Raw genomic sequence first — 27,801 nt, forward strand, 5'->3', positions numbered from 1 at the left:
TATCATCTGCACAGAGGGATTACATTTGGGTCAAATTTTTTCTTTATGAGGGAAAAGTATCTGACCAAGATAATATGCATACCACTACTTTATTTACATCCGCCATCTAATTTGTTATTATTTCCTGTTCCTCAGGATAATCCAACAATTTACACTGACTCAGATTCACATCCTTATTACCTCCCTGATATTTACTTCTAAAATCTTCTTTATACAAATTCATTTGCAGAAGTGAATGGGATAATGAAATTGTATGCAGTAATAAAATTTGTCAGCCAAGTTATACAGTATAAGGTATTATATAACTTTTGTTATACTTTGCCTTCACAGGACTGCAAATGATAGATTAAGTCCCAACAATTCTTTTCTCATGTTTACCCATTTCTGCTATATCAACATTCCAAGTAATAGTTGTATGAACAGCAAATGAAATAGTATGACAGGCATGCTCTACTGTATATTCTTAGATGCTAATAATTGACTAGAAGAATCATCCGGATGTCTGCATTTTCCTTTCAGAGAATCAGTTTAGGTTTATAAGTAAGCTAAAAGAAGACTATATTTTGCAGGTTTTTAAAAGGAAATCTTCCAGAACAGGAAATGTTTTATGATATTCCAGAGATAGTCTAGGGGAAAAACAGAATGTTTTGCATTTCCCTATTACATTCCATCTCTGAAATATTTTACATATCCCCATGTTTGATGATATACCCTTATTTGTTTCTTTTTTATCTTTAAAATATATTCAGGTATCTTTGCTTCCTATTTAAATAATCTTGATTGCCCTTGTATTTGCTTATACCATTCAGCTAATACCATTTCACTGATGATATTTCAGATATTTTCCAATTAGAATAAAGAATGTTTTCAATGATTACATTTTTAAATGAGTCAATGATTTCACAATACATTTTAGATGTGTATGTGCTAAATGTTGCATATGCAAGTAATTGACCATTTTACTTGTTGATTGTGTCTTTAATAGTATCATTAGTGATAGAGGGGAATGGGTATGCATGCAATATCGAATCAGACTATAACAATAAGAGAAGATGCTACCAATGTGAACTGCAGATGTTTTGAAGCTATAATTACATTTGACACATCACTGTTGCCATTTCTTTCTTTATCCTTTTAAGCAAATTGTCTTAATGGTTTTTAATAAACTGAAAGGATTTTATTCAATAGAACTTGACAGTCTTTACTGAGACAAAGGTTTTTCAACCTAAGGAAAGTACAATACAGTACTGGAAGAATATAACATAATTCTTCACTAGTCTTCACATGCAACACTTCTCACTATGGCAGTACAACAGTTATCCTATTCAAGTACACAACAGTCTACAGTGTTTACACCTGCCAGCATAAAGGAGAATTAAAAGGCAACAAAGAGCATAAAAGGTTTCTGAGGTCTACTGAACCTTCAATCACAGATTTATTTATTTATTTATTTAGCGTATGGCTGGTCACACACAGAATCACAGATTTACAGATTACAAATCCTGTGATAAGGTCATTTTATTATTAGACTGCAGTGGGCTTCTTCCATGATAACAAGTCCTTCTGCGACAACTAATTAAAAAGTGGCTTGTGGTTTTTCTTACAGGAGGTATTTTTTTGAAATTCTCTGTAACGTTCGCAATTAATACTGCTATATTTAAGATTCACTTAAATGGGGATACCATGGTGATTATAAATCCAGGGACTAGTTTGTAACTTTATTTTTTCAGTTGCTGTTGTAAGTTTGAATGGCTTTTAACCAGGCCAGTCATTAAGTAATGACTACCCCTAATAAAATGTATCACACCAAACCAGTCTGATATCAGTTATAACTCAAGCAATTGGAGGACAAAAGATCAGGTAAAATTTTCCGTGATTGTATCAAAATTTACTAATAGTGTTTTTCCTTGCTCTTCTTCAGGTGGCTAATCTTGCTTGCTCGGTATCAACAAATGAAGAAGGAATTAACATTGTCCAAACAGCAGCCAATCATTTGGAGACCTTGTGCCCTCAGGTATGATTTCTCTTTTTACTACATGTAAATACATAAGTACATAGATAGAATGATTTTTCATTCACTCAGTAGTCCTTGTGCTATTTGCAGTTTGAGGATAAGATTCAAATGCATTCTTGTGTGACGTGTGATTCCCCCCCCCATTATCTCTCTCTGTGCTGTTTAAACTGAAAAAGGTTTAGTCTGCTTCAGATCATACTTTCAGCCTTCAAGTCCTGTTCATTTGAGCTGCAATCTTTCCCTCTATTGATCAGAATATATATTCCCTTAAAGCAAAAGTCTTGACGGTATAATTTATTAGCACTTAAACAAACCCCTCAGAGTTTCCCTCACCATAGCTTCATTATTCAGGACTGAAATTGCTTTTTGTAGTTAAAATGTAGGAGAGAATCAGGATCTCTTCATTGGCTCCACCCTTGAGCTCCATGAAGCTAATCAGATGCTTACATGAGTACACTTGTGCATATAATACAGAGGCACTTTGCCTTCTTTCTGTATTATGTGTTATTTTGGGTGCTGCCAATCAATCTGACTGTAACTGTTTGAGCTCTAAAAGGCACGGGACTAGGTTATATACGGGATCCCTGTCCCTGAGTTCACCTGCCTATCTCACACCAGGTCCCTTCCCTCAAATACTGTCATCTTGTGTGCCCTTGGAAGCATGCCTTTCCCATTGCAGCCCGTGCCCTATGGAACACCCTCACCCCTAGGATCCTATAGATTTCTGTCTTTTTATCCTTCTAGACAGCACTTAAAACCTGGTTCTTCCCCCAGGCATTGGGATAATGCAAGGGCAGGTTGGGATGAGAATGGGAGTGCATTAAAGAAGGCTGGCTGCAGCACCAGGTTTTTCTGTTTTTAGTTTTATTGCTATTGGTTTTTATGCCACTTTATATTGTTTTAGATTATCTTATTGGTTACTAGCCACCCAGAGTTTCTTAAAAGTGTGCCGTTCTATAAATGTTTTTATTCAAATAAATTTATATAAACAGCAAGGCTGGCCCCCACTGTATGACCTAGGAAGGCATATCTGGGATGCACAATTTGAATGTTTGTTAGATGGTGCCAAAGAGTTGGAACTGGATGTGCCTCCAGAGGCCACCTGGAATTTTGTCTAGGCGTGAAACTTTTTAATATTAGAAAATAGCCACAACAGTCTTATGCATATTTGTAGGAACATAAAACCACACAAAGCTTACTCCCAGGTAAAATTGGTATAGGGATGTGGCTTCAGTTTCACTATTGATAAACACATGCAAGATACCATGGATAATCATGGATAAGTCCATCTGCAGATATAAGCTGACTTTTGAAATTTCAACCAAAATATTATGAAAAATGTGTCATCCATGGATAAGCAACCGTTGAATCACAGGCAGGAAATTGCAAAGTGTTATGTCATCATTTATAAAATCATGTGATATTAAGATCATGACAGGCTTTAAAAATCTGACCTCGGGTTTGCAGAAAAGCCAAAGCCAATTTTGGGGTGTATTTTGGAACTTAAAATTCTTGGTTTATGAGCGAGTCTATATAATATCTGTTATAAAACTATCTTCTCAGCTAGCATTAATATAATGATGCAGGTTGCCAGAGCAAGATTCACACAGACTACATGTTATATACGTACACAAAGCCACTCCCTGCTTTTCCTGCTTAACAGTGTTTTCTACGCATACTGAGCATTGAACAAGGGCAATTTGAAAAGAAGATTCAAACATCTAAATAAATTTGGATGCATTGTCATTGTCCAATAGGAAATTTCTGATTTCTGTATTATCTCTTTACCTAGAAGATTGAGTAAATAATGCTTCTCTTCTTAGATTAACCATGATAGCGACTGTTGTTGTTTATAAAACTAAAACATTGAAACACAAGTTAGTACATCAACATATCCATACTTTAAGGCATGAGAACTCCACTCTTTGGGGTCTTTGGGGTGTGAATGCAATTGTCAGAACCCACTCCAATCCACATCTTAAGAAAGAAAGACTTGTAGACAAGATTATCCAAGCAGGAACTTTTACTAAGACCTAGATCAGGGGTAGGCAATCTCGGCTCTTTTATGACTCATGGACTCAGGAATTCTGGGAGTTGAAGTCCATGAGTCATAAAAGAGCCGAGGTTGCCTACCCCTAACAAACTCCACCCCTCAGTTCATTTGGTCAGTTCTGGATAAGTCAAGTTCCAGGTGGCAAGCCCCTTGCAGGAAAAGGAGAAAATCAGTCCATTTGTAGCAGAATCAATCCCACACCTTCACATTCCATCCAGAGAAACAAACCAGATTCCCCCACCCCCTTTCTTAGTTGCCCATAAAATGAGAGGGAGAATGCCTCTCATCGATCTTATTGTGATGGGTTACAGGCAGGTTAAATAAACAAAAGGTTACATCTAAGGAAAGGAAGTGGAAGCAATAAACTCCCATGTTTATTGTCTTTCCTCCTTGGGAATGGCAGAATCCAAGGGGGGAGGGGGGAGATTTGGGTTTGCACAGAAAAAAGAGTTAGAAATGAAATATAAATGGATTCTGACATCTTGCCCCCCTTTAAAAATAGGAGACATCCACCTATAGAGGAAACAAAAATATAGATGTTAGCTCGGTTTGCTGGGATATCCTGTATGAAACTTCTTTAGCAACTTGGGTGCTCTAATGTGACGTTTATTGACTCACTCATTTTCTGAGGGGGGGAGGTGTTTCCAAGCTATTAAGTATTGAATTGCTCTGTGGTGTTTCCTAGAATCTAGGATTTCTTTTACCTCGAAGTGTTGTTCTCCTTCAACCATGATAGGAGGTGGCAGTGGTGGGGTGTTTGGTCGTAAGGGTGACTGTTGTTCCCTTTTTAGTAAACTGCAGTGAAAAATTGGGTGTATCTGCCTAAGATTTTTGGGTAGTTCTAATTCTACTGTTACTGGGTTTATGATTCTTTTAATTGGAAAAGGCCCAATATATTTTGGTCCGAGTTTTTTACAGGGTTGTAGGGATTTTAGGGATTTTGTGGATAAATATACCATCTCTCCCACCCTGAATGATGTGGAATTGACTCTCTTATTGTCTGCTTGTGCTTTGTATGCTAGTCTTGTTGTTAGCTGCGAAGTCGTGTCCGACTCATCGCGACCCTATGGACAACATTCCTCCAGGCCTTCCTGTCTTCTACCATCTTCTGGAGTTCATTTAAGCTCACGCCTACTGCTTCAGTGACTCCATCCAGCCACCTCATCCTCTGTCGTCCCCTTCTTCTATTGCCCTCGATCTTTCCCAGCATTAGGCTCTTCTCCAGTGAGTCCTTCCTTCTCATTAGGTGGCCAAAGTATTTGAGTTTTAGCTTCAGGATCTGGCCTTCTAAAGAGCAGTCAGGATTGATCTCCTCTAGGACTGACCGGTTTGATCGCCTTGCAGTCCAAGGGACTCGCAGGAGTCTTCTCCAGCACCACAGTTCAAAGGCCTCAATTCTTTGGCGCTCAGCCTTTCTTATGGTCCAACTTTCACTGCCATACATTGCAACTGGGAAGACCATAGCCTTGACTATACGCACTTTTGTTGACAGGGTGATGTCTCTGCTTTGCTAGTCTAGCTTCATCTAAAGCTTTCCTAACGATTGGCCAGGTGTTTTTCAATTGTGCCATCCATTCTTTCAGCGATGGGATTTCTGGTTCATTTGGGATTAGTTCTGGCATAGGGCTGAAACTTTGACCAGTGGCTATTTGAAAAGGAGTGTAGCCTGTGCTGGAGTGGACTGTGTTATTGTAAGCAACTTCTGCGAAAGTGAGTAGGTCTGTCCAATTTGTTTGCTAGAAATTAATAAAGCATCTTAAATATTGCTCCAGTACTGAGTTCCCATGTTCCATTTGACCATTCCCCTGAGGATGGTGACTAGATGTCAGTCCCTGAGTAGTTCCAAAGAGGGACAAAAAAATCTTCCAAAACATTGATGTAAATTGTACTCCCTGTCAGATATGATGCTTTGGGGTGCTCCATGCTGTCTGTAAATGTGCTGCATGAATAGTTTCACTAAGGCTTTTGCGGTGGGAATCTTTCGGCATGGGATAAAGTGCAACTGTTTGGAAAACAAATCTGTGACCACCCAGATGACAGTGTTCCCATTGCTTTCTGGTAATTCTACTATAAAATTTCTTTCCAGGGGGCTGAAGCGTTCACCACTGGTTGTAAAATTCCGAGACACTTTCCTTGCAGCCTCTTAGCTATTGCGCACGTTTGGCAGCTGGCCACGTAGCCTTCTATGTCCTTTTTCATGGATGGCCACCAAAATTGCCTTTTAGTTAAGTGTAAGGTTTTTACAAACCCAAAATGTCCTGCTGATTTTGTATGATGGCACAACTGCATGAAATTGATCTTCTGGGTGGCAGGTATGTATACCTTCTCACCCACCCAGGGTAGTCCGTCTTTGATTGTGCACACATGTCTATTTTTCTGGAACCATTCATCAGTTTCTAAAGACTTTCGGAATTCTATTCCAGTTTGGCTATCCACCTGCGGCTTTATTTTAGCTTGGGCCCTGGTGGTTACTGGTGCTGCCAGTTGTTGTTCGGGCATAAGTGGTTTAGAGTCAGTGGCTCGTGTGCTGTTATATTGGGGCATGTGAGATAATGCATCCGCCAGGAAATTCTTTCCTCCCGGTAAGTGTTTGAGTGTGAAATGGAATCAGTGAAAAAGTTGAGACCAGCTGGCTTGCTTAGGAGTGAGCTTCCTGGGTGTTTTTAGTGCTTCCAAATTTTTGTGGTCTGTCCAGACCTGGAAGGGGATTTTATTTCCTTCAAGGAAATAACGCCATGTAAGTAATGACCACCTCACAGCGTAAACCTCCTTCTCCCAGATGACCCAATGTCGTGAGTTTACATGGTTGCAATGTCCCCTCATCATTTTCCTGTAATAATACAGCTCCCACCACCACATCACTCATGTCTGCCTGTATTACAAAAGGTTTATCGGGATCTGGATGTCTCAGTACAGGTTTGGTAGAAAAAAGTCTCTTTAACTTCTCAAATGCCACTTGACATTCCATTGTCCACTTCAGGGGCTGGCTGGGCTTCACTGGGGGACACCCCCCTCATTTTAAACTAGTTTGTGAGTGGCAGGGCTATTTGGGTAAACGAAGGGATTAATTGGTGGTAGAGGTTTGCAAACCCCAGGAAACTTTGCAGTTGCTTCCTTGTGTGGGGTGGTGCCATTCTAATACTGCCCTGACTTTCTTGGGGTCCATTTCGATGCCCTGTGGGGATATGAGATATCCCAGGTAGTCTATTCTTTCCTGGTGGAATTTACATTTCGATAATTTTGCATAGGTGGGCGGCCCGCAATTTTTTCAGAACTGGTCTGACTAGATTAATATGCTCCTCTTTGGTCTCAGTGAAGATAAGAATGTCATCTAAGTAAACCAGGACCCCCTTATATAGGTACTTCATTAATTAATTGCATAAATACTGCAGGGGGCCCTTGCAGTCCAAACGGCAGAACTTTGAACTGGTAGCAACCCATTGGACAATTGAATGCGGTCTTCCATTTGTCCCCTTCCTTGACCCTAATGCGGTAGTATGCTTCTCTTAGGTCTAGTTTGGTAAAAATCCTTCCTTTCGATAGGTGGGATAGCATATTATTTATTAGGGGTAGGGGATACAGATTACTTTCACTAATTGTGTTTAGGGCCCGATAATCCATGCATAAGCACATAGTGCCATCCTTCTTCTCCCTGAACAGGACTGGAGTGGCCTCTTTGGGTTTGGCAGGCTCAATAAATCCCCTTTCTTAGTTTTTATTTATGAATCTTTCCATCTCTGTCGTCTCTTTAGGGCTCATGGAGTACAGCCTGGGCTTTGGGAGTTTTGCCCTGGGTTTGAATTCTATAGCACAGTCTCTGGGTCGGTGAGGGGGGAGCTCATCCACCCGTTCTTCACTGAAAACTTCAGCAAGGTCCCGGTATTCTTCCAGTATTTCTGATAACCCCTTCTCTTCCCCCACTGATGCTGTCTCCACTCCTCGGGTTGGGGGGGTGTCCTCTGGGGTTTTGCGTTCCTATGCTCCCCTTCCGGAAAGTTGAGTTCTGCTGTCCTCCAATTTACCCAGGGATTCCATTTCTTTAACCATTCCAGCCCTAAAATCATTGGGCATTCCATGCCTGGGGTCACTACAAACGTTATGTCTTCCTCATGGGTCCCCAAGGACAGGTGAACTGGTAAGGTGGCTAGGGTAGCTGGTACCCCCCCTGCTATGGACCCATCTAACTAGCCAAGGGAGATTGGGTGCTTTAGTCTCCTCACCGGAGTGCCCAAATTCCCCACTAGCATCAGGCTAATGAGGCAGCGGGTGCAGCCAGAGTCTATTAGGACTTTGACAGCTTCAGGCATGGAGGAAGCTAATATAGTCACTGTCTTAAGGATAGGTGGAATGGATCCACATATCAGAGTTTCGCCCTTCAAACTGTCCTCTGAGGTATCCACCACCCCTGTGGTGTAGGCCGGAGTCCCCTCCCAGTCCTTGGCAGGGGTTGTGGACTCTACAGCCTCTATCCCCTTCATGGCAGGTTCTTTTGGTTTGTGCTGAGGACTTCCCTGATCTCCTGGCTGGTGATGGGTCTGATTTGCGCTGAGGGGCTTTTGAGCGGCATTCTGCGGCGTGGTCACCCTCTCTCCTGCATTTGAAACAGCCTGTTGATTTCTTAGCTGTAGCGGGTGGTTTTGCTGGCTGACGTGTTTGCTTGGGCGGCTGGTGGGCCCATGGTTTCCCTCAGCAGTGCCTCTTCAGTAGGTCTATCTCTGCCTCCTCTGCCAGGACATACCAGTCATCAAGGTGGTGTGGGTCTCCTCAAGGCAGGCAAGCATCATACAGGTCATAGTTTAGCCCGTCTTTGAAATGGCTAAGGAGGATGTCTTCCAGCCAGTTCAACGCTTCTGTGCTATGTCTTGGATGGGAGGGAGGGAACTTCCAATGATCTTTTCAGCCATCCTCACCACTCTCTGCTCCGCCTTCCTGTCTGAAGCAGTGATGCTTCCAAACCAGACTGTGATGCTGTATGACAGGATGCTCTCAATCATCCCCCTGTAGAAAGTGGTCAGGACAGGGGAAGGAAGTTGTGCTTTTCTCATGCAACACAGAAAATGCCAGCACTGCTGTGCCTGCTTCACCAGTGTCTCGCTGTTGAGTGACCAAGCTAGCCAGCCTAGTGAACACAGCACCTAGTTTGTGACTCTCACATTGTTCTTTTGATTTCAGTGTGTATCCCAATCCTGATTTTCTCCTAGTTTATCTCCCACTCTGATGAGTTCTAGCTCTTCTATCTTTAACTCCTGGGCCACTGGCTTTGACCTGTGCTTTTGTTGCTTTGCTTGGAGTAAAAAAGAAAAGGCAACACAGGAACACTTGTAAAGGATTAGCTGCAAATTTTGTGCAGCTCATTTTTTAAAAAAGTAGAATTAACAAACTTTGCAAAAGACTTTACAACAGGAAAGTAAAGTATTTCACTCAGAAAAGTCTATATTCAATTATTATGAATTCCTTCTATGTTAGGTTTGCTGTTCAGTTGTCAGAATCCATTTATATTTCATTTCTAACTCCCTATCTGTGCAAACCTAAATCTCACCCCCCTTACTGGATTCTGCCATTCCAAGGAGGAAAGAGAAGACAGGGGTGCTAATTGCCCCTCTCTATCCCTTAGATATAATGTTTGTTTATTCAGCCTGCCTGGTGGCCATCACAAAAGACTGAACAACAAAGAAGGGAGTGAGGGGGGAATTCTGGTTTGCATCTCTGAATGGAATGTGAAAGGGAGGAAGTAATAATGTTGCAAATGTACTGGTGATTCTCTTTTTTCCCCACCAGGGGTTTGACACCTGAGACTCGACTGATCTAGGACCGACCAAATGGACTGAGGGGAGGGCTTATTACTTGGGGACACTTTAAAAGTATTGATCTGGGAAACAGCTTCAGATCCTGTCTATGTTATCCACTGTCAACCATGTTTTAGTAAAAGTTTCTGTTTGGACAATCTTGTCTCCAAGAGTTCTTCTTTCCTAAGATGTGGATTGGGGTGAGTTCTGACATTAGTGAAATTTTTCAACAGTTAGAGTATCTAGCAGGCTGTTATGATCCGAGGCCTACTCACGGAAGCCATAGCAGTGCTAACTGAATTTATTAAAAATAATACAGGAATGTCAACAATTTATAAACAAGTTTGCAAGAATGTCACATTGGAGAAGGTGTAATGGACCTGATTCCTAATTAAAATTGCCAGTTGGCCAGCACCTGTGTCTAAGCAGGTATCTGTGACCTAGGACTTTCACATGAACTACAGCAGGCATGTCAAAAAGCCGGCCTGTGGGCCAGACACATCATGCCGAAACCGCACCCACCCCATTGCCGGCAATGGGGAAAAAGTTCAGATATGTCACGCAATGTCATGTGATGTCGCAAGTTTGACATGGCTGAACTACAGTTTTAAGACATCCAGGTGGAATAAAGTTTAAAATACAGGTATTTATGGAAATTTCAATTTTTATCCCAGCTTATATCAGGAATGGTGTTGTAATGTGGGCAGAATGTTGCAACCATCTGTTTTTATCATTACATCCACTGTTGCTTTATGAAAGCACAAATATTTCTCCATAGTAATATTTTTCTTAACATCCTCCTATTTCAATGCAGTTGAGCTCTATATGCTATAAATATATTTTAACATTAATCCAATATTATATGACAATTAAAAACATCAACCACAAGACTTTTCAGAAGCATACTTTGCCTTTTTAGATTATGAAAGCAACTTGGCAAAGATAACCTCTGTATGAATAGAACCATATTTATTGTTTCAAAAAGCCTATTAAAGTTTGTATAGTAGCCAATAAATGTTGAAAATGCTGAAAGTATGTGTGGGATAGTTGGAGCATTTTCAGTGAGCAGATTTACTATAATCCAAATGCAACTTTACATTAGTTAATGCCATTGTATTACCAATTTGCACGTTATCCACTCCCGCTTTGGTTTTTGAAAACTAGAAAGTTATCTGGGATTATTTATGATTGTCCTTGCAGATCAAATTATGAATAGGACGACCAGTTTACTCAGATATAGAAATTTGTAGTTTTTTCTAGATATCTATCATTTGTTTTAATATTTACCAGAGTGTTTGCTCAAGAACGAGATGGAACAGTTCAGCCAGAGTTCAGTTCTTTATTTGCTAACACATAACAGACAGAATCTTGCTAGACTTAACCCCAACCACCCTCAGCCTAATGGATATACCCTGAGAAATAGCCCTGGAGTGGCTATCCATATTCTCTTTCTCTGCCTCCTATCCATCTCCAGGCTGTGCTGCCTATTGTCTCTCCCGTCTCACACACACACTTTCTGTAATGTGCTCCCTCCTTCCTAGGAAGCTGCTGCGTCACTCTAGTCCAGGGGTAGGCAACCTTGGCTCTTTTATGACTCGTGGACTTCTGGGAGTTGAAGTCCACGAGTCATAAAAGAGCCAAGGTTGCCTACCCCTGCTCTAGTCCTTCACACCAGTTCTTCCTATGTGGCCTTCATTTCTCACACACATAAAAATCAAGCAAAGCTTCAATCACACCATCACAGCTAGCATCTTGACGTGTTTTGTTTTTTACCCATACCCAGTGGACACCCCTGATACTTACGTATATCAATGTGAGCTGATTCAGTTGGAGCAGAAAGTAGGCATAGAATTATCTGCATAAAATATATATTCAAAAGGGCATATATTTGAAAAGATGCATCCTGGAAAAAAAATCATGCCTTTGGAAATGACTGAAAACAAGACATAGTCTGTACCTGTAAAAAATCGAAACTTCATGTCAGCGTTATATTTTTAAAAGCATAAAATGTATAATGAGTTGGTAAAAATATGGTAAGAAACGCTGTATGCAAACTACTTATGTTAAGAGGAATAATATAAATGCAGCTCTCCAAATTGTAGCTTATTCATATGATAGAATTACAGAATGGAATAATACATGAAAACCTGCATTAAAAAGTGCATGTTGGTATTGTCCATTTTTAATAGATTAACTCATAACATGTTTTGCATAGGTAATAATTGTTTTGTTCTGTTCAAACCCCAATTTGTGCTACTATGGATTGCAGCTAAAAGCGCCTCCATTTTTCCCTATATATTATTTGCTTTCTTTCCACAAATGCCTGGTATATACTTGGGGTTTTTCCCCCTAAATGATCCCCTTATAAATCGTAAATATTATTCAACAAGTAATTGAAACGTTTACTAGTTCTGTCCATCTTGAATCTATTAACACATATAAAGGTAAAGGTAAAGGTTCCCCCGCACATGTGTGCTAGTCGTTTCCGACTCTAGGGGCCGGTGCTCATCTCCGTTTCAAAGCCGAAGAGCCAGCGCTTGTCCGAGGACGTCTCCGTGGTCATGTGGCCGGCATGACTAGACGCCAAAGGCGCACGGAACGCTGTTACCTTCCCACCGTGGTGGTCCCTATTTTTCTACTTGCATTTTTTACGTGCTTTCGAACTGCTAGGTTGGCAGAAGCTGGGACGAGTAACAGGCGCTCAGTCTGCTACGCGGCACTCGGGAATCGACCCGCCAAACTGCCGACCTTCTGATCGACAAGCTCAGCGTCCTAACCCACTGAGCCACCGCGTCCCTTATTAACACATATACTATGTGTTATATACACAGAGCCACTGCTTTTCCTGCTGAACACTGTTTTCCACACATACTGAGCACTGAACAAGGGCAGAGAAATTGGGTAAAAGAAGGAGTCAGTGAGCTGCTCACCATCTGCCTTCAACCTGGCAAAGCAGATGTTGTTTCTCTAACAATGTCAACATTTTCTTAAGTGCCATTTCCAGCCATCCAATAAGAGTATTAATTAAAGGTTGGTGTTAAAAATAATGACTTTTTGAAAAGGCAGGGAAAATGCTTTAATGCTATTTTTATTGCGACTGCTGCAATCTTACGCCCATAGAATGGAAGTCAGGGTAAATTTTTCCAGGGGATGTATCTAGGAATGAAATATCCATTTTAGTAACGCCTATCTTGATGAGAATTATTGCCATTCAGATTGGAGAGATTTAATACACCTATCTAAATCTCAATGTTTAATTTCTTTTCCAATGATACATTAAAATGCACAGTTCCTGGAGCATGATTTGTTCATAGAAGCAGAAGGTAACCGTAACAGTAATAGTATAACAGAAGTAGAAGAGATCTTAGAGGACTTTTAGTCCAATCCTCTGTTTAAGCAGGAGACCCGATATTATTCCAGATAAAAGGCTGTCCAATCTCCTCTTAAAAACCTCGAGCGATGGAGCACCAACAACTTGTGAAGGCAAACCGTTCCACTGAATAATTGTTCTCACTGTCAGGAAATTTCTCCTTAAGTTCTAATTCTCTCTCTGATAAGTTTCCATCCATTACTTCTTATCTGGCTCTCAGATGCTTTGGAGAATAGGTCAACCTCCTCCTCTCTGTAATAGCCCCTCAAATATTAGAAGATTGCTATCATGTCACCCATAGTCCTTCTCTTCATTCGACTAGACCAGGGGTCTTCAAACTTGGCCCTTTTATGACTTGTGGACTTCAACTCCCAGAATTCCCCAGTCAGGCACACTGGCTGAGGAATTCTGGGTTGAAGTCCACAAGTCATAAAAGGGCCAAGTTTGAAGATCCCTGGACTAGACATGCTCAGTTCCTCAACTATTCATCATATGTTACAGTCACCAGTCCCCTAATCACCTTTGCTTCTCTTCCCAAATAATGACAAATTACAGATACAGTATAAAAATAGCAAATTTATAACTCAATGTGACTTACAGAATACAGAATATAGAAAAATAGAGTTGGAAGGGACCTTTTATCCAATTCAATTTAAGGAGGTCTTCTGCCAATTCTCCAGAAAGGGGAGCTCTAAGCGACATTTCCCCTTTCCCCTGAAGAAACCCCCCCTGTAGACAAAATTGTATTTGGAAACCAACAAGTGTAAAAATATGCAGGAATAAAGATACCTTAACTCACAGTCAGCCTGAATCTCAGTATGCTATGTCAAACACTTCAATCAAACTAACTTTCTCTCATTCAACAATCTAAATGGCCTCCTTAAAGGGACGTACATTTCAAAGCATGGTGCATTTTGAAACAATACAAATCTCATCCTCACCACTCACCACAGCTGTGATTGCAAAAGTCTTTGGTAGCAACTCATCTCATTTTCTCCTCAGCCTTCTCCTTGGACCAGTTTATTCTTCTTCCTTCAGCCTGGCATCTTTTGCATCCTCTATGCTCATCTACATCTTGCTGGCAATGCTCCCTGGCCAACACATATCAAGCATGTCCTACTGATGAAACATGGCAACCTCTTTTCCATGATGGCAAGTGTACCAAGTAGTTCAAATTCTTTTGCAGCCCCCAGCAGTCCCTTTGTAGCCAAAGGAGTGCATGGAAGTGCATGGAAGAAAAACCTTGTGTTTTTCCCCCTTTAATTCTTTTTCACAAGATGTCCTGTCTTTCCCTTGCTTTAAAGATTTATCTCTTATTCCCTTTATCTCCTTAAGCTGCCCACAGGCAAACAATTTTCTTTTCTTTCTTCTTCTCTTAGCTATTGCCTTTAGGCTTTTGCATCTTTCCCCCATTGAGTATCTATTTGTCTCTGGGTAAAGTGAAGTCCTTTGCATCCACAGTTCTTTATATCTTTCTCAAACTCTGAGTTTGAGTGCTTCCCACTCTACTTTTTAGGAGAACCTCTCTTTCCTTTCTTGAGTCCTCTGATCTTTTTTCCCCACGCACATTCCTCATTGTCCACCAACAGTTTCTATATCTATTTATTCAATTCCCCATTTCCTTTAACAAGTCAATTCTTGTGGCAATCCCAGTTTGTATTAGGTTTATCTATTTCTCAACTATTTTCCATCTCCCTAACCTTGATTTTACATTAGAATTATCTGTTTTTGTCAGACACTATCAGCTTGAGAGATGACTGTTCTCAATTATTCCTTTGGGGAAATATAATATTCTGCCTTTTTAAAAAATATCCTCCAAAACATTTCCTTCTCTAGGAGGGTGTGTATGTGTGTGTGTGCTGACTTTCTACACTGTAATAAAGAATTTGATTTTGATTTGAAATCCAAAGTTTGGGAAATTAGATCTGTTGGAAATAAAGGGAAGTCAGGCGGCCTGGAGAATTTCTCTGCCATACTTGTAGATCAGCTTCATAAGAGAGTCAAAGGAGAAGCATCCAAGCAAAAGATGAGACTGGTAATGAATCTGTTTAAATTTGATTGGAAACTTTTGGGAGACAATGTCCAATCACAGAACTAGAAAAGACTTGGACAATTATAAAATTGGAGAAGACATGAACTGGAGAAGATGTGAATAGAACTGGAAAAGATTTATTTTGTAATTCTCTAAGACATGAATCATCCTTACTGCTTTGCACTATTTTGCAGTCATTAGAGTCAATTTCTGGCGTGCCCTTCATTGACTTTAAGTTTCTAGGGCTGGCTATATTATTGTCAATCACATGTCCTGAAGGTGAGCTACACTCCAGATGTATTTTCAGAAGAGATGAGTGAACATTGGATAACATCGTTGTGAAGGAATAATTCAAGTTCCCAGGAGTGGCTAAAAAATAACTGAGGGCAATAGCCTGAGCACTGTTAACTTTTACTGAGTTTGAAGAAGTAATTGTCTTTAATTTTTGATATCATCATTCAGAATGCATGTTTTATGCTCCTGCAAATTAGGCAAATAAATCATAGTGTAGAAATGTGTACATGTTGGAGATTTTAAAGTAATGTTATATTTTTCTGTTTCCTTAGCTGATACTCTTTAATTCCTTTTCATCACCTTTTCCTTCAATATGAAACCATTTTCCTACATGTTGTAGGAGACAAAAAAAATCCTTGTTATATGAACACGAAGCCTCTGGCTATTTTTTTTCAAGTACCCATTTGCTCTGTATACATGTTTATAGCCATTCTGCTACTCACTGAAAGAATTTCTTTCATGCATTTCATTTATTCAGATTTTTTCCATTTTCCCCTTTTCCAATTAGTATTAGTATTTGTTAGCCAATGAAAATCATACATCAGAGACTTCACATCATAAGGAAGACATCAATCATTCCTGTACACTCCCTTATTCCCTCCTTCAGTACATCCCATCCATGTGCATGTTTCCCACACTTGCATGAAATTTGTCCCTGATGCAAACATTGATTACAAAAGCGAGATAGAAATAGTTAGGCTAAACAATTTCTTTTTGTTCCAGTTACAGAACCCTTCAGTACAGTGAGTGACAAGTAATTTTCATTTGAATGTAGTTTTTAATTATATGTTTTCATAAGGCCATAAATGGGATTTAAATATATCTCCCTTGATCATGACTTGGTTGGAATGCGAGACTTGTATTGTTTGATCTAAAATTTCTATTGTTTCCCAGTTGAAGGTTATGTTCTAAATTGTCTTTATAGACTAGAGCAGGGGTGTCAAACTCACAACGTGACATGATGTGTTGCAACGCATCATGACTTTTTCCCCATTGCCAGCAATGGGATGGGTGCGGTTTCGGTATGACGCATCTGGCCCGCAGGCCGGCAGTTTGACACCCCTGGACTAGAGGGAGATTAGTGATTTGATTCCAAATGTATTGATTGCTAATACGTGCTCCTACAACATTCCGCTAGTCATTTTACCTGTTAGTCCTATAATGTTGCCCTTCTAAATTATTTTGACTCCTGATTTATCTTATTTAGCACTGGATATTTAGATTTGCATAGAATGCTTAGTATGGACTTGGTTGGCTGGTATGTTAAAATTATTAAAATGGTCAAAGTAATCTGTTGGTGGACTCAAAGATACCTCGATATAATAGAGGGTTATTGTTTTGGTAGATTGTGATATTTGTGTTATATTCACTGAGATGGGCATGCAGATTTTGATGAAGTTGTATGTACTGAAGGATATCTTACTGTCAGTTTATTTCCACTTTGTAAAATTGCTGGCGTGATTCAGTGCATTGTGGTTTCTCTGAATAGGATTTTTATGTACTTTTTTCTGTGATGTGATGTTGTTAGTGCTGTAGTGAAGAGATTTTACTGCGTGGGTTGTTGTATGTTTGTTATTTCCTCTGCTAAGGAGGTCTAAGAAAGGTAACTCCTTCTTGTGTGAACTTCATTTTACCAAATGTGTGGTTATATGTGCTTTCAAACTGTTCTTTTCTGATTTATGAGAAAGATGTCATCTATATTACATATTTTATTTATTTTATTATTTATTTTATTTTATTTTATTACATTTATATACCGCCCTTTCCCGAAGGACTCAGGGCGGTTTACAGGGTAATTAAAACCAAAATACAAAAGTTAAAAACAAGTTTAAAAAAAAATTAAATTGTCCCTGTATAAGTAAAACCCCAGATTAAAATAAGATTAATCCTCAGCCTGGGCCAGAGAGCTCGAAGAGCCAGGTCTTCAGGTCCCGGCGGAATGAACGGAGGTCGGGGGCAGTCCTCAACTCCACTGGCAGCTGGTTCCAAAGGGCAGGCGCCCCCACTGAGAAGGCCCTATCCCTGGGTGTCGTCCGCCGGCAATCTCTTACCGGTGGCACCCAGAGAAGACCCTCCCTGTGGGAGCGCACTGGACGAAGGGAACTTGATGCCGGCAGCAGGTGTTCCCTCAGATATCCCGGACCCAAGCCATGTAGGGCTTTATAGGTCATCACCAGCACCTTGAATCTCACCCGGAGGGCAACCAGAAGCCAATGCAGCTTGCGGAGTAGAGGTGTTACATGGGAGTATCGGGAGACCCCCATCACAACTCGCACGGCCGCATTCTGCACCAGCTGAAGCCTCCGGGTGGTCCTCAAGGGCAGCCCCATGTAGAGAGCGTTGCAGTAGTCCAAACAGGAGGTCACGAGCGCATGAGTGACTGTGCGTAGGGCATCTCGGTCCAGATAGGGTCGCAACTGGCACACCAGGCGAACCTGGGCAAAAGCCCCCCTGGTCACGGCTCCTATATGGTCTTCAAAATTGAGTCGTGAATCCAGGAGGACGCCCAAGTTGCAAGCCCTATCAACGGGGGGTAACACCTCACCCCCCATCGTTAGAGATGGAATAGTCTGGTTGACCCGAGATGCCGATATGCACAGCCACTCAGTCTTGGCGGGATTGAGACGAAGCCTGTTTCTCCCCATCCAGACCTGGACCGCCTCCAGGCACCGGGACATCACAGTGAGGGCATCGCTGGGTTGGTTTGGGGTGGAAAGAAAAAGTTGGGTATCATCAGCGTACTGATGATACCCCACCCTGAAACCACGAATGATCTCACCCAGCGGCTTCATATAGATGTTGAACAGGAGGGGCGAGAGAACCGACCCCTGAGGAACTCCACAAATGAGAGGCCTCGGGGCGGATCTCTGCCCTCCCGTCAACACCGACTGCAAGCGGCCCAGGAGATAGGAGGAGAACCACCGTAAAACGGTGCCTCCCACTCCCAACCCCCTGAGACGCCGCAGTAGGATACCATGGTCGATGGTATCAAAAGCCGCTGAGAGATCTAATAGGACCAGGACAGAAGAGCAACCCCTGTCCCTAGCCCTCCAGAGATCATTCACCAGTGCGACCAATGCCGTCTCCATGCTGTATCCGGGCCTGAAACCCGATTGGTACGGGTCCAGATAATCAGTTTCCTCCAGGAACAGAGGAAGCTGATGCGCCACCACACTCTCAACAACCTTCGCCAAAAAGCGAAGGTTGGAGACTGGACGATAGTTATTTAAAACAGGCAGGCTTCTTGAGGAGGGGTCTCACCACCGCCTCCTTCAAGGCGGCAGGGAAGACACCCTCCTTCAATGCCTATTTTGTGATGTATTATTAATGGGAAGGCTATAGCCGCAAGTCATTACATACAGCATCCTACTGGAACCCCTTTGAATTGTTTGTAGACCATCAAATTGAAAGTATATGTTGATGTAGCGCTTACAAGACGGGGAAAAAAAGAAATGATCTAAGATGAACCATGTGCTTTAGCAGCTCCTCTCTTATTGTAATCAGATTTGAAAGGTTTTGTTACATCTTTATTGTTATTAAAAAAACTAGGATTAATTTAAATCCAAAAAGTGAGTAATATTTTAAATTACAGTTTGGGGAACAAGAAACATTATACCTGAAAGGCATAATCATGATGAGGTTTTAATGGGGAGGAACAGGCTTCGTCTAAATCCTGACAAGACCGAGTGGCTGTGCATACCAGCATCTCGGGTTGTCCATTCTATTCCATCTTTATCTATAGGGGGTGAGGTGTTACCCCCCGTAGATAGGGCTCGCAACTTGGGTGTCCTCCTTGACTCACAGCTCAGTTTAGAAGATCATATAGGAGCTGGGAGCTTTTGGCCAGGTTCGCCTGGTGCGCCAGTTGCAGCCCTATTTGGACCGAGATGCCCTACGCACAGTCACTCATGCACTCGTGACCTGTCGGATAGACTACTGCAACGCTCTCTACATGGGGCTGCCCTTGAATACCACTTGGAGGCTCCAGGTGGTGCAGAATATGACCGCGCGAGTTGTGATGGGGGTCTCCCAATACTCCCATGTAACACCTCTGCTCCGTGTGCTGCATTGGCTTCCAGTTGTCTTCCGGGTGAGATTCAAGGTGCTGGTGATGACCTATAAAGCCCTTAATGGCATTGGTCCAGATTATTTACGGGAGTACCTTTTGTCGGTGTTAACTTCCCATCGTCCTGTGCGCTCCCACAGAGAGGGCCTCCTCAGGGTGCAGTCGGTCAGGGAATGTCGACTGGCGGCCCCCAGGGGGAGAGCATTCTCTGTGGGCGCGCCTGCCCTCTGGAATCAGCTCCCTGTTGAGCTCCGGATTGCTCCCGACCTTCGCTCTTTCCGCCGCGACCTGAAGACTTGGCTATTCGAACTTGCCGGCCTGGACTGAGGGACTGGGATTTTAGATTTAAAATTTTAAATTTTACATTTTAGAATGTGTTTTATTGTTTAGGGCTACTTGGTTTAATTTATTTTAATTTTTGTATATTATGTGTTGTATATAGTGTTTTAATTACCCTGTACACCGCCCCGAGTCCTTCGGGAGAGGGGCGGTATATAAGTCCAAATAATAAATAGATAGATAGATAGATAGATAGATAGATAGATAGATAGATAGATAGATAGATAGGTAGGTAGGTAGGTAGGTAGGTAGGTAGGTAGGTAAGTAAGTAAGTAAGTAAGTAAGTAAGTAAGTAAGTAAGTAAGTAAGTAAGTAAATAAATAAATAAATAAATAAATAAATAAATAAATAAATAAATAAAATTTAGCATCAAAAACCACTCCAAAATATTTATCCATTTTATTCCCCTCTATGATACAGGTTTTCTGTTCAGTTCCTTTCCCAAATGTCAAGTTTTTTTTATAACTGAGTGTAGAACCTGTTTTTTTGCTATAGAGAATGATGGTGAAGGGATTTTATCATGCTTATGATTTTATTATGCATAAGCTTGATATTAATAGCATTGATAGTAGTAGTGATATTTTGTAATCATTTTATAAATATATATATATATATATATATATATATTTACGTGCAAGCAGCTTTTTAGGTGCCTTATATTGGGAAATTATTATATAAAAGCATATGTCTCATAGGGACGCAGTGGCTCAGTGGGTTAGGATGCTGAGCTTGTCGATCAGAAGGTCGGCAGTTTGGTGGGTCGAATCCCGAGTGCTGCATAACAGAGTGAGTGCCTGTTACTCGTCCCAGCTTCTGCCAACCTAGAAGTTCGAAAGCATGTAAAAATGCAAGTAGAAAAATAGGGACCACTACGGTGGGAAGGTAACAGCGTTCCGTGCGCCTTTGGCATCTAGTCATGCTGGCCACATGACCACGGAGACATCCTCGGACAAGCGCTGGCTCTTCTGCTTTGAAATGGAGATGAGCACCGGCCCCTAGAGTTGGAAACGACTAGGACGCATGTGCGGGGGAACCTTTACCTTTATATGTCTCATAATCTATATACAGAAGATTGCTTACATGAAAGGAGCAACATGAAATTCATGGTCCTGGAAATAGGGAGGGGGAAGGTGAGCTAGCCTGAATTGATGTGTATGAGTCACCATCTTGGCATTTGTTTTTCTGTACTTTCTTGCTCCTGATACGGAGACTTCAGCCTCTTTGTTCTGAAGGGGTATAAAAAGTGGAAGAAATCTTTCCTGTGTGTGCCTTCATCCCTTTAAGCAGCCAAGAAAAGGGAGGAGGACACCCGACTCTGTTTTGATCAAAATAAAAGTCGTTTGGTTGCTGAAACCTCAGCTCAGGAGTTTCTTTGGCTCTTTAAAATTCCTGAGTAGCACAGGGAAATTTGTGAGGTTCAGAGGAGAACCTTACAATGGTTTTCATTGCTGTTCTGTGCCTAATTTCAGTTTGGGATTCCATGGCTGTACTACTTAGATGCAAATGGGTGAATTGGGCCACTTTGGAGCTGCAGAACTCAGAATTGTGAGAGTGAATGCCATCAAATACGTATGTAGGTAGAATAAGGAGGGCGACAAGATGCATTTCTGATCTGCTTCTCCCTGAATGTCTGTTCTGACCCAGAGGAATCCTTTTGGGAAGGACATGACTTTTATGAAGTTGTGTCTTCCTGGCCCAAAAGGCTATAATGATGCTTTGATCTGTATATAAATAATAAAGCAAAAAAAATAATCTTTCTATCAATTGATAGGTTATGAATGGTGTTGTTAGTATTACTATGAAGTCATCACTTCCCAAACTGAGGCTGCTGGATGGGATTTAGTACAGAGGTCAGAGGTCAGAAAATTATTGATTCACTTCCTTTAGAGGATGATCTGTGCCTTTATTCTAAGTTGAGAGGGATAGTTATTAATTTTTACAATTTCCATCTTTTTAGAGCAGAGATGTCAAACTCATGACATTACGTGACATCTCGAGACATATCGGGACTGTTTTGCCATTGCCGGCAATGGGGTGGGCGCGGCTTCCAGATGATGTGTCCAACCCATGGGCCAGCAGTTTGACACCCCTGCTTTAGAGTATAGGAAGGAGTTTATCACTAAGAATTCCAAGGGTGGAAGAGATAAGCAATTTGTTTCCAATCCCATGCTAATTAAAATTGCTTCCCTACCTTGGGAATGTCTACCTGTCTTGCTCTCAGATACCAATCATCATTTGATGGGATAACCTTCTAATTCCATGGCCTAAGTCTTTTGCAGGAAAGGCAAATCAAAATTGGATAGATTCCTGAAAAAAAAAGATAATTTTTAATACATTTTATTCCAGGAATCTGATTTAAGAGTCAGCAGGTAATTCAGTGAGATTAGAGGATTCCTTTGAAATTGATGATGTCCTCCTTGTGAGAAGAGAGATTGTTTCTTGTGCCTTTAGGCAATTACTCAAGCTATTGCCTATGCCTGCTGTATAGGCAGTGAGTGGAATGGGTGGTAGCACTTTATCCTTAACTCTTTGATGTTTCGAGTGATCAGCATTTAGAGCTTCTGCCTGTTCCCAAAACTTTCCTAAAGTTAAGGTTAACTTGTTGAGGCAGACAGCAGCTTCTCTCTGCATACACACATTCCCAGCTGACTTAAGAGTGTGAACTATATGGTCTAGTCCAGGGATCTTCAAACTTGGCCCTTTTATGACTTGTGGACTTCAACTCCCAGAATTCCTCAGCCAGGCACACTGGCTGAGGAATTCTGGGAGCTGAAGTCCACAAGTCATAAAAGAGCCAAGTTTGAAGACTCCTGGTCTAGTCTTTGCAGCCTTCCTGCTTAACTCATACAGCAAATGGTGAAAATGCTTGAGTGCTTGAAGCACTAAGGCTGAGTAAGTCTTCTCTACAAGACCTGTTGCTCTCCAGTGGAACATATGTGTCTCCTTATTTACTCTGTCTTGAAGGAGAAACTATAAAAATTGATCTCTAAAAACACTTTTGGGAATAATAAAGAAGTAGGCCCCAAACAACTTTTATATATAGCAGCATTGCTGAGATAAATTGCTTCCTGTAAGTAAGGAGAAGCCTTTTCTGAAGTGGGAGGCTTGGATTCTAAACTATTGTTCTCAAATCAATAGCTTGTTGATTACATCTTAACAGGCTATCTAGAGACTTAATTATTCCTCTTCTGCCCAGCCAGCAGTCTTTATGGAGCAAATTAAATTCAGTTTGCAAACAGACCTGATTAAGTCAGAGCACACTAGTTTGGGGGGGCAACACCAGTTACCGGTCACCAGATTTGTCTGATAAATAAAGAGTGATGGTTCCTTAGCTTCTCTTGTTCATCAGCATGATTTATTTTCTCCCCTTAGCTAGGAGCGTCTGGGGAATTCTGGGAGTTGGCTAGGGAATTCTGGGAGCTGAAGTCCACACATCTTAAAGTTGTCAAGGTTGAGAAACATTGTGTTAGGACAATTAGTATAAATTCATAAAACTGTTCTACCATTATGAGTCTTTCAATCTAGCTATTACTCTAAGCAAGGTGGCCTCAGAATATGAAACTTATCTAGTGCTGAGCACTGTTTTATGATGGCATAGGATCCCAGGAACAATTCCAAGTTGATTTCTCCAGTGATAAAATTGCTGACACCTTCCTCTGAAAATGATTAAATGTTACTAGAGGAGAGAAACACACAGTTTCAGGCTATGATTGCTTAAGGTCTTCTGGTTACACAGCAGTGAAGGTGATGGTGAATGGTTTATGGTGCCTATAAATTGATCAATGTTTTGGTATTTAGCACATTTTCCAAATACTTCCTTAAGAGTTAAGCAATGTCATTTTTTCCTTGTTTCTTGTATCCACTGGGCTTCTCATTTCAATAGTAATTGGTGAAAGACTCACAATATTTCTTCTTTTCTCGGTTCTAAAGGTATCTAGAACTTTAGGATGATATCCAGGTCAGATAAGGGTTGGCAATCTACTATCCTAGGTTTTCTGCAAATTGTCCAGTGCTCATTAAAGGGATTACTATTTTAGTACCACCTTGTAGTAATGAAGTCTGCACACAATTGACACAAAATTCTCACTGTGTAATAAGCTGGATGGGGCTCTTCTTTTTCTTTCAGGAAGACTCTGAGAGCAAAAGCCTCCTTGGTAGTTAATGTCAAGGAAGGTTTTTCAATTCACTACAGATAAAGATGACCAACCGATCCACTGTGGGCTGGAGCACTGAAAGACTTCTTATAATGCTCTGTGTTACATGCATTATTATATTTGTATGCATATGTGCATTATACATTACATATTACTTATTGGTTGGCATCATCAGGATAACAGTCTCTGAGGAATTAATCAAACATCCAGTCATATCAAGTAGTTCAGTTATGAACCTATATATTTAATCTAAAAAAAATAAGCTAAGACTGACTATGATGTGAGTCAGCAGACAAATCAAGTAAATCAAAACTAAGCAATGTTATAGGAGATAATTTGAGGGGCTGAGACAGAGAGTAGGGGATCAAACTATTTTCCAAAACACTGATCAAGGAGCGATTCAACCTGGAAATAAGGAGAAATTTCCTTACCGTGAGAACAATCAACCAGTGGAACAGGCTGCCTTCAGATGTTGTTGGTGCTTCATCATTGGAGGCTTTCAAGAAGAGACTGGACTGCCATCTGTCAGAAATGGTGCAGGGACTCCTCCTTGGGCACTAGATAATCTACAAGGTCCCTTCCAACTCTGTTATTCTAATCTATGAAATCTTATTTTCTACAATACATACTTATCTTTTTGTAAAGTCCTTTTCTTCTCACATGCTCTAGGAATATAGTAATAATTGATACTTTATAACAATCCCCGCATTTGGATAGTTTTATCATTTGGATATACTTGTTATTTGGATTTTCTTAACCAGTTGCTGACACTCTAACTATATGGATTCCTTTGGGCCCCTAGAAAATAAATATATAGGTTTATTTCAAATATCTTATTATGCGCTTCTTTAAATGTAGGGATAATATGGAAACGGAGATGAGCACTGGCCCCTAGAGTCGGAAACGACTAGCATGCATGTGCGGGGGAACCTTTACCTTTACTTTACTAACCAATACCACTTAGGCCATTGGCAATAATGCTTCTATGATGTCTCATTCTGTCTTTTCAAAGCACTCAATAGTGATTGGATTTGAAACAATATGACAAGTGTCAGGAAGGGGCTTTTCCCTCCAGAGGGGAGATGAGGTGGGACAGGAAGACTGTCATGTTTTCATTTTTATTGAGAATGGTATGGTTCGTTGGATTCTGGTCCTGTGCTTGCTTTAATATTCAGCAATATTTTTTGTTTGTTTGTTGGGGAATTCTGTGTGCAGAGGGAAAGGAGAAATGAAACTCTGCATTGCTTATACAGAACTCCAGGCCCAGTCTGGATAGGTTTATATAAAATGCAAGGACTCTTTAATCCATGGAAAAGAAATGATTTGCATAGACTGTAAAATTTCCTGGATCATTCTTCATTTTTTAACCCATAAATCTAAACATTTTTGTCACCTTGAATAAATTGAGAAGATACTGTTTTCAATGTGATTTTGGGCAATAATATCACATTTCCTCTGAATATTATGGCTGAAAAGGAATGCATGGATAATTGTGTTGTGTAACTATCTGAGTCCTCTTAAATTCCCTATAGTGACATTAGGTCACATTACTGAATTCTGCCTTCAGCCAGTTTTCCACAGTAATTTCAATAGCTGTTAATTCACATTTAGTGATTTCTGCAGCTGAATAACAAGGTGGTTATTATAGTCTATAAAAAGGGATGATAATTGTGTGTCATTCACTACCCACTGGACTATTGTAATATTTTGCCCCAATTCGCAGAAAATCCCATTAACAAATTAGGATCCCACTGGTAACTGCAATTTACATAATCATCTACAAATCCCTTTTCTACTCTTGCTATATATTAGACGTCTGCACATCACACAATGGTGCCCCTCTGGGATTGTTCTTCAAAACTGCGAAGCACCACAGTTTCTCAAAGAGTCACTGTTGCCACTTGATGGCCTCCTGAGGACTTGCATGTACACACATCTGTTTGGACACAACAGGCTTTCTCTAGGACAGTTGGCTTTGTGGGGATTATAGGCACAGATATGTACTGTATGAAGAATCTTGTAAGGGCTGTGAAGAATCAGATCTAAAGTGGCACTTCCCTATGAGAAGCATCACTGAATTCTGAATTCTGTCTGTCTATATTCCCCAGTAATTCCCTTCACCAAAACCCAGAACTGTCCCCATTAAGTCCAGCCATCAGCAGATCCAGGGTAGTCCACAGAGCAATGGCCTCCAGAAATCATGGGTGCTCTATCACTGGAGATTTTTAAGAAGAGACTGGGCAGTCACTTGTCTTAAATCATATAGGTTCTCCTGGTTGAGTAGGGGGCTGGACTAGAAGACCTCCATGGTCTTATTCTATTCTATTCTATTCTATTCTATTCTATTCTATTCTATTCTATTCTATTCTATTCTATTCTATTCTATTCTATTCTATTCTATTCTATTCTATTCTATTCTATTCTATTCTATTCTATTCCACAAAGCACTTGAAAGTTTCACCAGACAAACTTAAATCCACCAGGCAAACTTAAATCTATACACATGGGAGCTCATTAGGCAAGAAAAATCTAGAGTTTTCAAGGCATGATTCCTTTCCAAACATGGTGTCAATGCAGAGTGAAGCAGGAATCATGACTACCAGAAAACACACAGCTAGGAAACAAATACGTTGTTCCCAGCAATGCCTCCATCTCTCTGCTATGATAAATAGCCAGCTTCTGGTGCAACTCATCAAGATGGGCAGGGCTTTTTCCTCTCGAGTAGTCTGGCTGACCTTCTCTGCCCTACGTGTTCTTGGATCAGGTGCAGAAGACAGTTCCTCCTCTTCACTGGCTGTCTGTCATTGCAAGCTTTTCCTTAGCTGGAGTCTCAGCCATATCCCTTCTGGATGGCCTTCAGAGCCATCAACCAAGTCAGTTCCTGATGTGCCAGGAATTGGTTCATCCTCCCCCGAGCTGACATCTAAGAAGGTATCAGGGGAATCGTTCAAGGGAGTCATCTCTGTCTGTCTGTGTTCCTGCCTGCCTGCCTACCTAATTACCTACTTACCTACCTACCTATCTATATCTGTCTGTTTGTCTGTCTATCTATCTATCTATCTATCTATCTATCTATCTATCTATCTATCTATCTATTTATCTATCTATCTATCTCACACAAACAGACAAACAATATACATATTGCATAAGGATTACTCCTAGCTAATCAATTAAATTAGAAGTCACGTATAGATGAAGGTTTTCTTTTTAGAGCTCATCATAAGACTTAAGGGACTGAATGCCAATCCAAAAGAGCCAGTGGTTGTGAAATAACAAGGGCACATCTAGTCATCAATTTCCTTTTGTCATAGGCAGACTTGGAATCTATTCTTCCCTACTCCTCTGGGTCCAAATTTTTTAAGTTGCTATGTGTAATTTTCAGTTTAGTTTGTACCCAGCAAACTCTGAATCAGTTCTTATATCCTGATCAAAGCAAGCATGTACATCTATCTACTTTCAGCTATCAAAAATAAAGTTTGATTTTTATGAGTGGCTGTGCATACCGGCATCTCGGGTCAACCAGATTATTCCATCTCTAACGATGGGGGGTGAGGTGTTACCCCCCATTGATAGGGCTCGCAACTTGGGCGTCCTCCTGGATTCCCAGCTCAATTTTGAAGATCACATAGGAGCCGTGACCAGGGGGGCTTTTGCCCAGGTTCGCCTGGTGCGCCAGTTGCGACCCTATCTGGA

General features: G+C 41.0%; 1 protein-coding gene across 1 annotated transcript in view; it reads left to right on the plus strand.

Moving 5' to 3' along the window:
• The window catches only part of CTNNA3 (catenin alpha 3), a gene marked incomplete at its 5' end in the record, with an annotated part of 847,188 nt that overhangs the window by 514,453 nt on the left and 304,934 nt on the right, over positions 1-27,801 (plus strand). Inside the window, one exon of the mRNA XM_081329881.1 lies at positions 1,922-2,014. Within this exon, the coding sequence (XP_081186007.1) occupies positions 1,922-2,014 (93 nt within the window). The remainder of the gene's footprint in view (positions 1-1,921; positions 2,015-27,801) is intronic.

This window comes from Vipera berus (genome assembly GCF_964194415.1).
Source record: "Vipera berus genome assembly, chromosome: 5".
NCBI lineage: Eukaryota > Metazoa > Chordata > Lepidosauria > Squamata > Viperidae > Vipera > Vipera berus.